We start from the raw sequence: 18,231 nt of genomic DNA, 5'->3' as shown, positions 1-18,231 counted from the left end.
CCTATAGAAGGAGGAGCCTCCCCAGAGGAAGTGGGTCACTGGGGTGAGTGTTGAGGTTCTATTGACCAGTCATGCTCAGTTCTCTCTCTGCTGCCTGACTACAGATATACTGTAATCTTCTGGCCTCCGTCTCTTTTCACCATGACTTCCCTGCTGTGATGGAATGATCCCATTGAACTATAAGCCAAGATAAACCCTTCTTCTCTTCAGTTGCTTCTTGTCTCAAAGCAATGAGAAAAGTGACTAGCAATATAGAGCTGGAGACCTATCTTGAGACTAGTTCACCATGCTTCAGTTTGACGTCTGTAAAACACCATCTGATAGTAACTGCCCATCTTCTCTACGCTCCTACCATGGACAACACTGCTCTAAGCAAGTCCATGTATTTCTCCATCTACTACTGATGAAGGAGAGTACTCTCATCATCCTCATCTAGAAGAATCATGTATCCCAGCCCAAGGTTACAAAGCCAGGAAGCATCAGAGTCAGAGTTCAAACCCTGGTGGTCCGCACACAGATTTCAGGAGAGCTCAAAGAAGACCACATCCCAGTTTCTACAGAAGCCTGAATATCCCAGCAGCTCTAAATGCTTGCTGTTCTCAAATTATGTTGTTTTTCCTCTCCCTCTTCCCACAGCTAGGGAAGCTCTTCAAAGATGAAAGATCTTTAGGATGCTGTGCCTTCCTGAACTTCAGACGGCTAACCCTCTCAGATCTGGTCAAATACCTTATGAAACATTCATTCATTTAGGAATGTGAAGTTTGCTTGATGAACATAGAACGCAGAGGTGAAGATCAGTGCCAGAAGTCAAATGCTGGATAAGCAGTGGACCAGGAATACAAGAAAGACTGAAAATGGCAGAAGTCATATGCTGGACTAAATAGTGGGCCAAGAATGCATGAGGGTTTTTGTTTGTTTGTTTGAGAAGTGAAAAAACGAAGGTAGGTAAGGAAAGAAGTATGTAACAGAGTAAAGAAATAATGGAGAGATGGAGAAAGGAAGGAGAGAAAAGAATAAGGGAGAGAGGAAGAAAGGGCTCAAGGTGGTATAGAGAGGAGAAGACAAGGACTGGGTGACCATGAATATGTAAAGGTCATGGATGGCTACACAGGGGAATCCTGCCTTGACAAAACCAAAAACCAAAACCCAAAGACCAAAAAAAAAAAAAAGCAAGGCCACGGGCAAGCACCCCCATGCCACCATTATCAGTGAATAGGGTAATAGGGGATTTGCAGGGGCATAAGGAAGTAAAAAGAAGGGGACCCTGAATTCCCTTCTAAAATTGTACCCCTATACACTCAGGTACTTCACAGCCCAAAGTTGCTGCAATTACCACTTTCACTGGGCAAAAAGAACAAATGCATCCATTATTCATCATTTGGTCTGAGAAGGAATGACCTTCAGCCTGGCTCTACATAAGGAGGGGGAGAGGCTTAAGGCTGTCCACCCCTCCCACTGGTAAGGCCCTGGTGAAAACTCCAACCAGGGTCAAGACTCAAGGAAATGTGTTTAGTTTCTTTGCCTCTCAGTCTCATAAGTAGAATGCTATGGGGTATGAGGTTCAGAAATCCTGCAGATGTCTGCTACATCAACTCTGCCCTAGAGAGACAGCAAGGAGCCTGATGATATGAGCGACATCTTCCAAGGGACAGCCGAAAGGGAATACTCAGGTCAAACAAGCTGCTAGGTCAAGGTTCACCTGAGGCCAGCCTGTGCTTTGTTCAAGCCAAACACTGCTTAACTATTTGGGTCCCATTTCATCTAGTTTCTCTCCTGTTCTGTTTAAAGTCCCTGACAGATACGATCTGAGTCCTGGATAGAGATCTTGCTGTCTCCAATGCAGGCCTGAAGTCACCAAAGAATTGTCCTCAATGCTAGGATAGAAACCACTGATGCAATCAGACTTACTGACAGGGGACTCTAGAAGAGCCTGTAAATTGCAAATCCAAATGACACAGTCACACCTCAGGTAGATACCAGATCTGAGATGCAATGAAGGATGCTCAGGCCTGGCCTCCACCCTCACCTGTGCAGAGTATACAGGCAGAGCCTGTCTAGACTTCTTTTTAAGGCACTGGGTGTCTGAAATGCAACTGATAGCACGCTCCCTACTGAAGAGACTCATCACTTAATCAATACTACTTACGTTTTGGGTCAGCGGTGTTGTCTGTCTTGGATTTAAAACTCTCAGAGAGAAGAAATGATATCTGCTTACCCCACTTGCACAGAAGGTAGCCTGGCAACGCTACTGAAACCAGACCAACAGCCTCAGTGCAGCCGCTCACGCTGGTATTACAGCTAGGGTGAGGGTATAAATTCAAACTCTACCTTGAACTCCTGTCAATATTTTCCTGGAAGTCTCAAGCTAAAGCCAAGAACAGCTTCCTCCCAAGCTTAACTAAAGAAAGGGGCATGCTCAAAAATCAGAAAACAAACAAAACAACAAAAACCAGGTTGAAAATTACAAGGCATTTTGTGTTAAAATTATCTGTGTGTATCAGGTGTCACCCACCACCATTTGGGCAACATGTCTCTCCTGCCACAGTAGTCTCCAGGCCAACCAACACAAGTGATACCCATTCACGGTACAGGCAGAACTTTTGTTGTTCCCAACAGCAGGAATAGTAAAGAAACAAGACTTGAGGCAGACAATCTGATGGTTACAACCTGGATGGCATTTTTGTCATGTGACCTTGGACAAGTTATGGAACCCCTTGGCATCATATATTTTCTATAAATACCATGTCCACACTACAGGCGGCTCCAAATATTTCTGTGGGTTTCTGTGACAAATGGTATACTTGCAACAGTGCTCATGGAGACAAAAATGCAGTCACACTCTAGTCTCCCCTCAGTCAGCAATTCAGGCAGCTTCTCAATTCCCCCTGTGTGCCTCCCTCACATCCCATCCCTCCCTCAAGTAAAATCAATATTTAGCAAGTATTTGAGCCCTATAATAAACCCTACTTACCATGACCCTGGGAGGTTAGCACTTAAAATCCATTTAATATTTGGTTGTTAGTAAGAGTTACAAAAAGCATTTCAAATCAGAAGCACATACAAAGATCACAACGTCTTTATGTCCTGGAAAAAGCAGCAGGCCTAAGATAGCTTCCTCACTTTCTTCCGTGTAAAAGCAGTGCTACATGCCAAGCACATACATCAGAGTTACATAGCACTGGCTGGCTTCCCTGTATCCATTTTGTAGTCAATAGATTTGACTACTGATCTTAAAGACTTCCAGTTTTAAATGAAGGCAAGTCTTTGACAATGAAGACCAGATTACTGATAGTGCATATGTTCTGGTGTGGCACAAAGAGAAAAAAATATCTAGAAGTCTCTCCTGTCTCCTGACTCCAAACACCATTTCAGAAGTTCTGTGTGTGAAATTCTCCACCATGACAAGGGGAGTCACCCACAGGAAGTGGTGGTTCCTGATGCTGATAGAGAAAGACTCAAAAGAAACACTCTCTTCAATTTTACATAAATGGGTTTGATTATTTTGTCGCTCTTATTAAGTATAGCTTACAAATAAAATAAGATTCACCACCCCATTTTCCTTCACTTTAAATGTATAGCTCCATGGAGCTTAGCATGTCCATACAATTGTATAACTGCCACCATCATCAAGACACCAGGCATTGTTATCTGTCCAGATAACCTCATTGCTCTTCATAGCAACCAAAAGGATTTGCTTTCCAAATCACTAAACCATCTCCTCAGCCCTTAGATTGCTGCCTACAATAGATGAATATTTTCAGTCATAAAGAATGAAAGGAGGTAATTGAACCAAACATACCCTCCACAAGCCAAAATGAAGCTACAAATAATGGCATACCCCTGACTTACCAGAAATCTCTGAGACCCTGGCTTTAGTCTTAAATCCAGTCAATATCATGAAGATGCTAAGAGAATTCACTCAGTATGGCTACATCTGTCAGTGGTCAATATGATTTCCCAAAGGCCAAGGAGAATGAGTCAATAAAAGGGCTATGAATGAGGTCTTAGACACCTTAACCAATCTCAAAGCCCATCCAGGACAGGATCAGAAATAACAAAGAATTCTTACAAATATAGCAGACCAGAGAGAGGGGACTTGACAAGTCATTCATCTTCCCATTCCCATGGATTGGTTTGGAACACTTAATGGCCATCCAACAGTGATAGTGGTTTTCTGTCAATCTCACAGAGCAGAAATCTAAGATGACTCTGAAAACTTGAAGGAAAGATGATTTATTTACCCAATGTCTTCAAAGCCAGGAACCTTCTATTCAGAAATGTTCGCTTACTCCTGTCCCTCTAGCCACACACACAAACGCCCTCCACTAACACTGTCCTTCCTGAGACTGACATGTGGAAACACTGGATATCAAGTGCAAACCTTCTCAGCATCCTTTCTAGGAGGTGAACACAAAATCCACACAGGAAGGAAGGAGTGTTAGGCATCCTCTAAACCAGCAGTTCTCAACCTGTGGGTTGTGACCCCTGGGAGGGACAAACAACCCTTTTATAGGGTTTACATTATGATTCATAACAGTATTCATAACTACCATTATAAAGTAGCAAGAAAAATGATTTTATGGTTGGGGAGAGAGTCAACACAACATGAGGGACTGTGTTAAAGGTCACAGCCTTAGGAAGATTGAGAACCATTGATCTAAACATCCTAACTGAACTCACTACTCCTCCCATTTGCCAAGACATGAAGCAGAGCATCCTGAGCTGAAGACCAGGTTGGAGCAGATTTGAATTATTAGATAGGAAGTGATCGTGCCATCTCCTCTTACATCAAGTCACACATGACACGGGCTTCCGTACTCACCTGCCATTAATGAACTCCAACTTAATGAACATGAAAACCACAAGACAAGCACAATTTTATTACACCCAAATGAGACCGGGTCCTTAGGCATCCTTTGTTTTCTTCTTATCAACTGGGTCTATTTTCCCTTGTATCCAAGTTGTAGCATCCCCAAGTTTATCTTGGTACAAAAGTCAAAGAAGGGCTTCTGGCCATGCATAGTAATCTTTCAGAATTGTGTGTATCCATTTGTGGGGCACTGCAAACAATTTTTTCCAAATTGGCAAGTACCAAAAAGTGAAGAAATGTCACTGCATACTAAAGTCATGTACTGTGCCAAATTATGAAGAAAAAGACTGTTTTTAGGGGCTGGAGAGATGGCTCAGAGGTTAAGAGCACTGACTGCTCTTCCAGAGGTCCTAAGTTCAATTCCCAGCAACCATATGGTGGCTCACAGCCATCTGTAATGAGATCTGGTGCCCTCTTCTGGAGTGCAGGGATACATGGAAACAGAATGTTGTATACATAATAAATAAATAAAATCTTTTTTTTAAAAAAAAAAGACTATCAATCAGAGCATTTAGAAAAAAAAAAGACTGTTTTTAGTGCCAGTTACTATAGCAACAAAAGATTCAGGAAGAGTAAGTCTCATACGCTGCTTTAAGGTAGAGGGACTATGAGATCAAAGACTCACTTAGAAGGTAAAGCTGGACTCCGGGCTTAAAAGAAAAAGAACAAGCTGAGGAGAAACAGGCAAAGACAGCACACTTCCCACAGAAAAGCGCCTGGAAATGCACCGAGGAGGCATGGACCAGGGGAAGACTGCAAGAAGCACATATCTAGAAGACTGAAGATGTCATAACAGGGCATGGGCAGGATCTCCTCATACAGGCACCAAAGGCCGCCAGCCAATTTTCAGGAAGGAGAGTGGTGTGATTTTTGTGCTTTAGGACAGGGTCCTTGGGAGAATCCAGAGTATGAGATGTAGACGAGCAGGAGACCAGTTTATCAATTATCACAATAGCCGAAGGAGGAAAGTGTGTGAGAACCAGAAGCAATAAATGCAAGACTGGAAAAGAGAGACTGAGTCAGACACACAGTAGGACACTCAAGCATCCCACTGTGCTCTGTGGTGGAGCAGTCAGTTAGAAAAAGCACAAATACTGGATGTTTTTCAAGTGATAAGAAATAAGCCCTCCAGAGTAGAACAGCACTTTGCCCAATATGTGTTTGATCACCAGCACCAAAAAACTAGTTTATGTAAGAAACCAATTTTTTTTAAAAAGGAAAGGTCTTCTCATTGGGCCAGTTATGAGATGATGGGTATGACAAACTTGTCTGTCTGGGTCTGAGGCCCCCCAAAGGACAGAGACTGGAAGTATAGTGAGCAGGCAGAGTGGTCCAGAATGGCTGGTGTGCAGGTTGCTCTGATGATTCTTTGGTTGCCGCCTTCCATTCTTTGATCCCCATTTCACTCAGTGTCCTGCTCTTCTTCCTAAAGTGAACCTCCAGGCCCTGTTAGGTTAGTCAGCAGTAGGCACCGGCAGGACACTAAACATGAGGGGACAGAGGTCCTTATTTTTCCCTCCCTATAAGTTCAGTCCCCACCAACAGCCAGGTTCACAATTTCAGAGCGCACGGTGCTGGGCTTCACTGATCCTTGCCCTTGACCCTCCAGTCCTAAGGGATTCTTATCCGTTATTGCTGGTCACATTGACCGTCCCATTCTTTTCTGAACTTGCAGGGTTTTTCATTCATGCTTCCACAGACTATTAGATTCTCTTTGGTAAACCTTTTTCTTTTTTTTAGGTGAATTTTTGTTGATGTGTATGCAAGCATGTCTCTGTGGAGGTGTGCACACATGAGTGGAGGGCAGAAGGAGGCATCAGATTCCCCACAGCTGGAGTTACAGGCAGTTGTGAACTGACCAACATGGCTGCTAGGAACCAAACTCAGGGTCCTCTGCAAGAACAGCTCTTTGAGAGCACTGTCTTCTTTTTTTTTTTTTTTCCTTCATCCTAATTGGTGAGGAGTGTCATGGCAACCTATGATAAAGACTTTCCCAATTTTTCTCTCTGCTGTCTCAGTATAGGAAACCCAACCATATTTATCTGCTGAGGCAAAATGCTGCCATCATTTTGTTGCAAAAGCAATCTATGGGAGCTGAGTGACCAGCCACTAACTCACTATGTTTCTCATTGCCATGTACATTATGACTGATGCAGGATATGAAACAGCACAGAATTGTGGATGTGGCAAGGGTCAAGGTCACCATACATCAGTAGAAACTTGCATACTTGCAGGATTAACACTGTCTGAATTCCAGGAACCAGCTGAGCATGATCAAGATAAGCTACAGTCCATATTTTAGACTGGGGATTGGCAGCAAACCACAGCAAACCACAGACTTGGGGGGGGGGAGTAAGTGTTTTCATATGTGTTATATGGGCCTTCTCATCCCAGCCTTCCAGCCAGGCCCAGCTGCATGTTTCTGATGGCCCATGACCTATCTGTGACCTCGTCAGAGTCTTTCTGTAACTACTCATTCTAAGCAAGATGTCCCCTCCTCACCAAGTTTTACTATACCAAGTTCACATCATCATACAACTTGTGTGTCCACATCTTTTCTTTACATGTTATTTTCTGCCTTTCCTATCAGATAGTGAGTTCTGCCATAGCAATAGGGCATAGACAGTGCTTAGAATATATCTTCTAGTGAATAAATACTAAATACACAGGTGGCACCAAAAGTAAAGGTTGAAGCTCACTAATGTGTCACTATTCTGTTTACACAAATGGCCTTGTTTGTAGTCAAAACATACTGGGTCCTTTGGATGTCTTCAAGGAGAGTTCTACTCTAGTGAGTAGAGCTTGAGGCTGTAAGTTTGACTTGCTTTGTACAGCATTCGGCACAGCCCCAAGCACAGATGGGAGCGTCATAAATATTACTGAATGATGATGACACCAAGGGTTATTTAATATCTCCGTGTGGGTGGAGACGGACCTTGGGCCACAAATATACTTTGAATGTGCATTGCTTCTCAAATCATCTGTACCATAATGTTTTCAACAATGCAGCTCATCTGTGCCACAAATCAGTCACATTGAGATGACAGAGTCCCCAAAGAATGCCATTTTCAAAGAGGAAACTTTATTATCCGGGGGTAAGTGCAACCTTTGTTTTATTAAACACTGTGAGGATAGAAATTAAAGACAATGGAAGTCTCTTTTGGGGAAACATCAGATTTATCTGCGAATAATGAAAGTTTGGATAATTTACCAGTTTCAAAGGTGCCCACCCATTTTGAAACACCAGGAGTAACTGGGCCTTTGGATATATCTCAAGCATTCAACTGCTACCCTGGTATTTATGGATACAATCCTATGGTTCTGTTCATTTAAAATAATAATACTAAGTAATTTGGGAAACCACAAGAAGATGGACTTTTGAAGCTGCATTTGTTCACCAGGAAGAAAGAGCTTATAAAGTGTCTATCATGAGAATCCACAGGGGAGCAGCCCAGCAGATCAAATACCCAAAACAAATCAGCAGGTCAGAGCCCCACAGAATTCTGAATCCCAACCAGCAAGCATGAATAATCCTTTTAAACGGTCACTCACGTATCAGAACAGGCCCTTTGTGAGTCTCTAGGCAAGGGCCCTGGCCTCTGACTGAATGGACGTTGTCTTGGGAAAGTAGATGATGCAAAATCAAGAGCTACTGGGACATTTCCACAAGAGAAGAGGACAAATGGTTTCTGTCGTTAGAATGAAACTTCCCACTGCCGGCCATGGTTTGGAAAGCTGTTGGCTACCTCACAGGAGAGCTGGACAATGTTTTCATCAGTGTTGGCTGGGTCTCTCCAGATCCCTGAGAAGCTACAATAGTAACCTATATCAGAAGCACAGGGTCAAATCCTGCCAGTTTCCAGTTAGCTGTGAGACCCAATACAAGGCTCTTAACTTTTCTGATGACTGGTTCATTAATATGAAGAGAGGAATGACTGACAAAATGTCCTCACAAAACTATTGCCAGTTTAAGCAAGATATATATTGCTTAAATATAGCAAATTCTGTCTAAATTATAAAATTGTATTTAAGCAGAATCCTGGAATATCAAGTAAGCTGCACAGTGCCCAGGATCCTTTCCTTGGGCACATGTACCATATGGCATTCACTCACACAAACATACATGTACACATAAATAAAAATAAAATCCTTTAACAAAAAAAACTACTCCACTTACAACAGGCTCAAAATATGGAAATAGCAATAAATTTAACAAAACCTGTAAGACATCTGCACTAAAAACTTCAAGTTTTTATGTAAGAGAAATTGAAGAAAACCTATTTAGAAATACATCCACAGATTGGAAGATCCAATATTAGTAAAATGTAATCCTCCTCAGATGGCTTCACAGATTCAACAGAATCTCTATCAAGGTCCCAACCAGCTCTGATGTGAACTCTGATGTGACATATCAATTCTAAAATGCCTGTAGAAATGGAGAAAGCCTAGGAAATATATACATACTAACTAGGCAAAGAATGAAAATGACTGCATGGGTGGCCTCCTGATTTCAGTGTAGTGTCTTTGTAAAAAGCCAGTAAAATAAATGGAATAGGATAAAGAGTCCAAAGAGATCCACATAAGCATATGATGGGCCAGTTTTTAACAAAGAAATCAATACTGTTCAATGAAGAGAAAAATTCCTCCCATTAATAGTGTTGGAGCAACTGAACGTGGGGGAAAAATGATCCTCAACCGTTACCTCACACCACACATTAAAATGAACTGAAAATTGAAAGCGCAAATGTAAATGTTATGACTGTAGCTATTCACAAGAAAAACACAGGGGAAATATCCTTCTGCTCTAAAGAGTAGTGTGTAGCCATTTCCTCCAAAGACCATCCATCTTGGAAGGAATCTCATTAAGATTCAGGAAGTAAACAACTGAATGGCTTCAGGAAGTCCCTGAAACTGGCCAGATATGATAGGTCCCTCTTCCCCCACACATATATAAGTTGTAAGAACTGTTAAGAGACCCTCAGATAAGCTGGGCTCTTTAGGAGAAGTTCAGACCAACCAAGCCACCTGGGAGGAACAGACCAGCCAGCTACCCAAGGAAGCTCAGGCCACCTGAATGGCTGGAAGGGCACTCTCCAACCTACTGAGCAGCCTGCAGGTTGTGCTGTGTGCTCCAGAGTTCCAACTTTGATGAGCGGTCACCCATGCTGAGGTGAGCTTTCAGCGATGCCACTGTCGTTAAGTCACCTCTTCTCCTGGAAGTAACCCTTCCCTCAAACTCAGGTAAGCAACCCCACTAAAACTTGGTCCACCACGTTGGACCTTAGTGGTATCCTTACTTTGGTCTGTCTTCAGTAGATGCTTGCTCATATATCCCAAGAATAGTATCACACAAGAGTAAACAAATATCTCTCATAGAAGTTAAAAGCATTTGTAGTAACAATATAATTAGTGAAGCATAAGAAAAAAATTAGTAAACTGGATTCCATAAAAATTCAGAATCTCTGATCATCAAAAGTCACTAATTAGAAAATGAAAAGCGGAGATATTTCAGTCGTATCATACTTGCCCAAAACCCATGTTAGAAAGCTGGGTAAGGGGGCAGGTGAGTGATTCCAACCCTGGGAAGGCAGAGACATGTGGATCCCTAGCCTATGTGATAATTTCTAGGCCAGTGTGGTCAACATCTGAGGTTGACTTCTGGCCTTCATATGCATACACAGAGGTGTAGGGCAGGGGCGGGCGGGGGGGGAGTAGAGGCAAGCTACAGTCAGGGAAAATACAGACAATACTATATTTGACAAAAGACTGATCCAACAAATATAAAAACCTCCACGAATCATTAACAAAAAACACAGTAGCAAACACAAGCCCCCACATTGCTGAAAAACATGTAAGACAGAAAACAGTTTGTCAGCTTCTTAGATATACAACTATCCTAAAACCAACATTTATTCTTAGATATTTACCCAGGACTAATTGAAGTGTGTCAACAACAAAACCTTTAAATAGCTACTGGCTACAGAGAGCCCAGACGTCTATCAATGAGAAACTGGAGAAAACAAATGATAATGTTCTCATATATTAATAATATACAGCATAACAAGGAGAGATGTTGGTGGCGCACGCCTTTAATCCCAGCACTAGGGAAGCAGAGGCAGGCGGATCTCTGTGAGTTCGAGACCAGCCTGGTCTACAAGAGCTAGTTCCAGGACAGCCTCCAAAGCCACAGTGAAACCCTGTCTCGAAAAACCAAAAACAAACAAACAAACAAACAAACAAAAAACAAGGAGAGATGTGCTTTTGACGTATGCAATGATAAGGATAAATTAAAAAGGAGGAGAAGAATGACGCAGCAAAGGATCGACTCTTCTATAATATTGAACACTGTTGGAAAGCATCAGGTACAGGAACAGCAATAGAAATCAGTGGCAGAGTGCTTCCCTAGCATGTCTGAGGCTCTGGATTTGATCAAATCCAGGCCCCACTATCATGGGCCTCCAGAGTGAACCTCCTGTTGGGTGCTCTATGCACACCATCATTCCATTCTTACAACAACCTGTGATGTAGCATCCCTGTTTTCACTCACTTGATGAAAATGAAAGCTGAGTCTAGTATATAATATAATCTGATCTCAAACTCCATGCTCTTTTCTTTTTACTTATATATACCCTCAGATTTGGGAAGACAACATATTTATGAGATACTCACTATGTTTCAATTAAATGCATATGGATGAACAGAAACTATTAAATGAAACAAGCCAACAACAAAGAAGTCTATCGTAGAGAATTCTAGTTATATGACTTTTGGAACAAGCAAGCACCGGTGGGGACAGAAAGCATGACCTCATCCATACCTCACCACAATCTATGTAAGGATGCTATTGTCAGCATCCCTATATTACAGATAAGAAAAGTAAGACATGGAGATCAAATAAGAAAGAACAATCCAGCTCAGACCACCTGATTTCTACATGGCTATACCACACCATATTCCCAAGTCTCCAGGCTGTCACCCAGCTTGCAGTGGAGCAGGGAGAATGAGAGCCAGTTACCAACATAAGGTCTTGACATCAGAGGTCTACTGTGAGTCACAGTAACATCCTTGCTTACCTGTCCAGAGCCATGCTGGTTGGCATACTCCTCCCGAACCCTCGAACCCCCATCTGACGGAAATACGGAATGCAAGAGAGGTTGGCGGCAATGATGGCAAGTGAGTCCGAGGGACTCACAAAGAAGCCATTTTGGCCAAGGATCATATAACGGTCCTGTGAGAAGGAATGTGTGAAAATTACCACAGAGAAGCATCTGGTCATCATACCCAGCTTCCAACATCAGCACAAGCCATTTTCCTGCCATTTAAACAACCTGAGACAATTGGAATAGGTCAAAGGAAGCATGGGAAACCATATAAATTCCTCGGGGGCCCAGAATACAGCGGGAATGTGCTCCACCTGTTGGGATGTGTGCACTGCTACCTCGTGTATCCGTGACCTCCACAGACTCAACCCCTTCCTCCCCCACACAGACTGGAGAGTTGTTAGTAACTGGTAAAGAGCCAGTTCATTTATGTGATGCCTTCAGCAAAGCCAGAGATAAATGAAAATTGATTGTCTATCTTCTTAAAGAAATAATTCCTCCTGAACGTACATCAATCTGAAACTAAAAAAAGCTGTGCCTGCTTCACGGTGTTATCTAGCACTGAACAGCAGAGCAGAGGCATGCCCCATGTATGTTTACTCCAGGTTCTCTGGCTTCTGGTACTTCTCCCATCACGTGGGGAGCAGGACACAGATGGGGAAGCCTCCCACTTACCCCATCAGCATCAAACGCAGCTCCAAATCCATACTCTCCCCCTTTCATGGCTTCCAGAAGGGTGGTTGCATATGTCAGGTTTGGGTCCGGGTGCTGACCTCCAAAGTCTTCTAGTGGGACACAGTTTATAGCAGAGTTGGCCGGGGCCCCCAGCTCATCGCACAGAACTTTTCTCACATAGGGTCCCATAACTAAAAAAAGATAGACGAGAATATAAAAATACTTGAAGAATACTCTTCCCTAGGTTTTTTCTTCTGGTTAGAAAAAGGCAAAAACAACTTGCTTAAGAGCCTTGAAGAAAAATAGAAATTATACCGTCACTTTTTGTTTTTTAGGACACAACATGAAAAATAATAATCATATCAATTACCACTTATTGAGCATCTACCAAGTGTCAATCATCCAGTGAGATGAAATTATTTTCCTTATGGTTTCCTAAAACACTGCCTTATAGAAATCAACTCAATAATAACGATTTATTACCTGCTGGTTTTCATGTATTAAGCACTTCAACTGAGCATATCAAAAGCACTAAAGGGAACTATTAATTCTCTTATTCTCTTTGCATAATTGTTGTAACATTGCCAAGTTACACATCCAAATCCCAGAAGCTTCATAAAAAATAAAGCACCTCCTGCAAAACAATGAATGCTATGCAATAGTAGCAGTTATGTGGACCAGGAGACCCAACGTTGAACCCCTATGTTAAGAACTCAAAGGATCAGGTTAAAGAGGGTGAGATGCATGACTCTTCTATTCCTGGGCTCTTATCTAATACTGAGACAAGTCATATCTTCAGAAGAATAGAGAAGTGAGACCAAAAGGGAGATATCTAATGGGACACCATGACTTATAAAAACAACACCCATCGGTGAAACTTCCCAAAGAAAGCAGTGTTTTGAGTAGGACTTGAGGGAAGAATATAAATCTGAGAAGTGTGTTAGTAGGGGGACCACACAAGTGGAAGCCATTAAAGCAAGAGAGAGCCTGTGATAGGGCCACCATATAGTCCTCTCAGCTGAAATGTGTGTGAGATCACTTTCCTGTGGTTTCTCCCAACACAATACAGTTCTCATACCATGAACATCTCTTGTCTTGTGACCCAGTCCCTATGTCCCCTCCTCTAGAGGAAGCATCAGTTTTCTTTCAGAAAATCACATCTTTCTCCAAATCAACTCATGCAACTAGGGTATGGCTAAAACACTGCCCCCTCAGGTAGGGAAGTGACCTACATCTGACCACTGTGTCCCCCAATCCTCAACCAGGGTGCCTGATTTGAAGATGGACATAATGAGCTGCAAACACAGAAATTCAGCTGTCTTTTCCCTGAGCCAGATCAGGCCAAGGACTCAAAAGAGCTTTTCCTAGAGAATAGCATCAGTCCAAGAAAAAGGACAAAACATCCCAACCACAAACCCTCAGAGCAAAGCTCCTGGAAGATGAGACCCGAGTGCACTCAGAGGTCCCAACTGATGCTCAGCATGCCAGGAAGCCAAAGATCACGAAGATCTTGAGGAACACTCTAAATATGAGTCTGAAACAAACAGCAAAGAGGAACCTATTCACACAGGGAGAATGCCTTAAAAGAGATGAACAGGATGGAGCAAAATGGCGGAAACAGAAAAGGTGGCACACGTGAGCACTTGTAGGAATGCAGACACTGAAGCCCTCAACATTGCTGGTGTGTTTGTAAAGGGAACAGCTACTTTGGCCAACAGCTGAGTTCTTATGTAGTTCAGAAAATACTACCATTAGACTCTTCAACCCTGTGTCTAGAAATTTACCCAAAACAAATGAAAACATACATTCCCACAAAGACCTGTTTGTGAATATTCATAGCACCTTTAATTGTAGTAGCCAAACACTTGGGGTGGGGAAAGCTAATTTTTATCAACTAGCAAATAGATAGACAATTGTAGTACATCAACACAGTGGGATATTACTCAGCAGTAACAAAGAACAAGAAGAGACACACGTTCCATGAACGTCATAAAAAAAATAAAAAATAAAAACAGTATGCTCAATGAAATGTGAAGCAAAAGACTACTGAGCTTATTCTTTCATTTATATAACCGTCTAGAAAAGGCAAAACAATGAAGGCGGAAGAAAGATAAATGATTGCCAGTAGCAGCTGCTGGGAGACGTGGAGAGTTGACCATAAAAGTCCAGTAAGAACCCCATATTCTTCAAAAATGAAAAGTTAATAAAGAATTATATATTTGTGGTATTCATAAGAAGGCAATAAATACCTTTAAAATCACTAGAGGAGTTGAAAAAGGTTGACACCAGAAAATAGGACACTGACTGCCAAAAGGAATTGGGCATCCATGTTTTTCATAATTTTATTCAGCTGTTTAAGTTATGGAATGTAGCATGATTTTTTAAAAAAGCCAATAAATAGGTAATCTTGATCTGCTTTACACTCACATGGTCCAGTCCCAAAGTTGCTTGTTCAATTTTTGTTTTCATTTACATCAAAAGAAAGTAGCCAGAGCCTTGAAATTTTCTAGAACATTCCATATATCCGAACATGTAGAGGTCCTTAACAGTTCTCAGCCACTGCTTTTAGAAAAATACAAGCTCAGGCTGGAGAGATGGCTCAGAGGTTAAGAGCACTGACTGCTCTTCCAGAGGTCCTGAGTTCAATTCCCAGCAACCACATGGTGGCTCACAACCATCCGTTATGAGATTTGGTGCCCTCCCTCTTCTGGTGTGCAGATATACATGGAAGCAGAATGTTGTATACATAATAAATAAATAAAATCTTTTAAAAAATTGTGATCTCATGTCTGACAGACAAGTGTTTAAAAAAAAAAAAGAAAAGAAAAATACAAGCTCACCTCCGTGCATGGCATCAACTCGGATCTTCAGCTGGCTAGGCCCAGTCAGCAAACTCTTGATAGCATTAAAGTCAAAGATTGTTCGAAGAAGGTTGAGATAGATGTCAACGGGGTCCACAATCTCCACTGAAGGTGGGAAAACAGGGATGGGAGGATGTCAATGGGCAGACCCAGAAATCATCTCTAGAGGCACAAAAAATTTACTACCCTAATGATGCAAAGTTCTGATCAAAATCCCATCTAACCCACATGCTACGTGGGCAGGGAAGGGTTCATTTGTAAGCAAAAACTCAAATCACAGCACAATCAAAATGTAACAAACTTTTCAGATAAGTAATGGTACAAAGAATATTCTACATTTTTCCTGCAAGGTAAAATTAACCACTAGAAGAGTTTAGGATGCAAATGCACTGTCATCCCTGCCCACACCTTCTCTACACCTCCCTCCCCTGGCTACACACACACAACAATGCTAACAAGCATCCCACATATGCAGAGGTCTTCCTGTGGGTTAGCCAAAGAATGACTCAGCTGGTGGGAAACATGTAAAGGAGTGACCTCAGCTGTGGCCCTTGTTTTCCAAGTGCTACAAAAAACACACTGGATCCAAGCACAGAACTGTGATGTAGGGCTGGATTCTGATTTCACATAAACCCTCTTTCACACCCTGACTACCACCTAATTTCCAGGGTAATGCCAAACATCTGCAGCTCCTCAGGAAGCACAAAAGCTCTCCAGTGTGTCACTGAGAATCCCAAGTAAACCTTCTTATTTAACTCATGAAAACCAGCACACAGAACAAGGCGCCATTTTCAAACATCTACCTGTACATAACTAGTGCCCAGAAAGCATTTTTCCTAGGAGAAGTAAATGTTTGAGTTTGGGGAAACTAAAATTTTGTCTAGGAAAGCAGTCTTTTTTAAATTTGTAGTTACATCTATATCTATTATCTCTTTAACTGTGTGTGCGTGAGCGCATGTGTGTGGCTGTATACACACATTTAAGGATGTGCACATGAGTGCAGGTGCCTCCAGATGCCAGAGTCATTGGATACCCTGAAGTTGGAGTGGAGGGTAGTTATTAGCTTCCTGGGTGCTGGAAACCAAATGATATTCTGGAAGAGCAGTAAGTGCTCATAACTAGAAAGCCATTTTTCCAGCCCCCTATAATTAAATTTTTAAAGTTATACAAATCTATTACTTTTCAATGTCATACTACTTTGGAGCTGAAACACTTAGGCCTACGTTAAAGATATTATCAATCAATAATTTGTCAGTAACCCAGGTACAATATTTAATATGTGATATAAATTACTCCTTCATCTGGCCAAATGTCTCAAAATGTTTCTCTTACATTTAAATTGACATATGAATATCTACTCAAATTTAATTACTTTTTAAGGCACACAGACTATATTTAGTCATCTTCTGATATATGAAGAATATTAATTCAGAAAATAATTAAAAACCGCTGTCTGTGAACTATACATCTGAAATGCTTAATTTTATGCTGTGAATGCTTTAGACATTTTACTTACTCAATAACATAAGATATTTTTGGGAATTTCATTCTGGTTCTTCAGCTCTTGAGTCATTTGTCTAAAAATATTTGATATTCACCAGAGACCGTTCAAGGAAGCAAGTCATTCAGGAAAATCGAACACTCCCATTATCTAATACATGTTCTTGACACCATAAGCTGACATACCAAGGACTGTTTATTTTCAATTAATTCAAGCATTGCTCATCACTTAAAACAGTAGGAATATAGCACATAAATTACCTCAAAGGATTATCTTTGGGAATGAGAAAAACTTCCACCTACTTCCAGACTATTACTTTAGAGAAGTCACTCAAGGAACAGTGTGGGTGCAGCAAAGAGTTCCCCAAATACTCAAGTCTCTCAGAAACTATGAAATCATAAACATGCTTCTTCAGTCTCCCAAGTTCTGTGGTTATATTGTGTGCCACTCTGCCAGGCTTGGTTGTTTAATTCTTGGACCACTTGCCTAAACACACTCAGTAATTACCGAATTCCTTTGTAAAATCTCTGGACACAGTACTTGGTATAGAGCAGGTGGTCAACCTTAATGTGTAAAGCTAAGCAGAACTGCATGGCTCTGACCTGGCAGAGACTCCTACCTCTCGAGGGAAGTTTAACAATCCATTGGCTTTTATCTCTCTAAACTTAGATTTCCCCATATCCTCAACTTAACTGTTTAGGAATTATTCAAAGGCAAGTTTTGGTCATCCACAGTCTATTCCATGTATGCAATGATGGAGTCAACCAAAATCTTTTCCTATGTTGAAAACAATACAGTTTGGATAGTGGCTTTTGAAAGTGTCAAGATCTAAATACAGAGATTTTTCCAGTTTCTTTCTGCACTGCATATACTTTTATTATAACGTCAACCTGAGCCACTCCTTAAATGACTAATTCAGTATTTCTCATGAGAATCCTTGCCTACAGAAACCACTGATCACCAATAAGGACTTCTGAAACCTCATGCATACCTGGACTCCACCATACACACCCCTCTTCATGGATTTTTTTTTTATTTCTTCAAATTGTGTGTTACCTCTGAATGGTTTGAACTTGTTCTCCAGGTCAAATTCTTGTCTCCCAAGTCGAGATAGGTCAATTCGAAGATCAGGACATATGGCGTATTCCTCAATTGTTTTGCTGATCTGGTAGATTTTGTCTGAGACAACATCTGGTGCAGGACCTAAAATGTGACACCCAAATG

At 41.6% G+C, this 18,231-nt stretch overlaps 1 protein-coding gene across 1 annotated transcript in view; it reads right to left on the bottom strand.

Annotated features, from left to right (window-relative positions):
• Pgm5 (phosphoglucomutase 5) overlaps nucleotides 1-18,231 on the bottom strand; it is a 162,202-nt gene that overhangs the window by 114,337 nt on the left and 29,634 nt on the right. Inside the window, exons 3-6 of the mRNA XM_027406496.2 lie at nucleotides 18,064-18,210; nucleotides 15,486-15,611; nucleotides 12,646-12,836; nucleotides 11,944-12,098 (exon numbers count right to left, since the gene is read on the bottom strand). Of these exons, the coding sequence (XP_027262297.1) occupies nucleotides 11,944-12,098; nucleotides 12,646-12,836; nucleotides 15,486-15,611; nucleotides 18,064-18,210 (619 nt within the window). The remainder of the gene's footprint in view (nucleotides 1-11,943; nucleotides 12,099-12,645; nucleotides 12,837-15,485; nucleotides 15,612-18,063; nucleotides 18,211-18,231) is intronic.

Source organism: Cricetulus griseus, chromosome 3 (assembly GCF_003668045.3).
Source record: "Cricetulus griseus strain 17A/GY chromosome 3, alternate assembly CriGri-PICRH-1.0, whole genome shotgun sequence".
Classification (NCBI taxonomy): domain Eukaryota; kingdom Metazoa; phylum Chordata; class Mammalia; order Rodentia; family Cricetidae; genus Cricetulus; species Cricetulus griseus.
The sequence above is the reverse complement of the archived record's forward strand: the minus strand, read 5'-3'. Positions and strand labels throughout refer to the sequence as shown.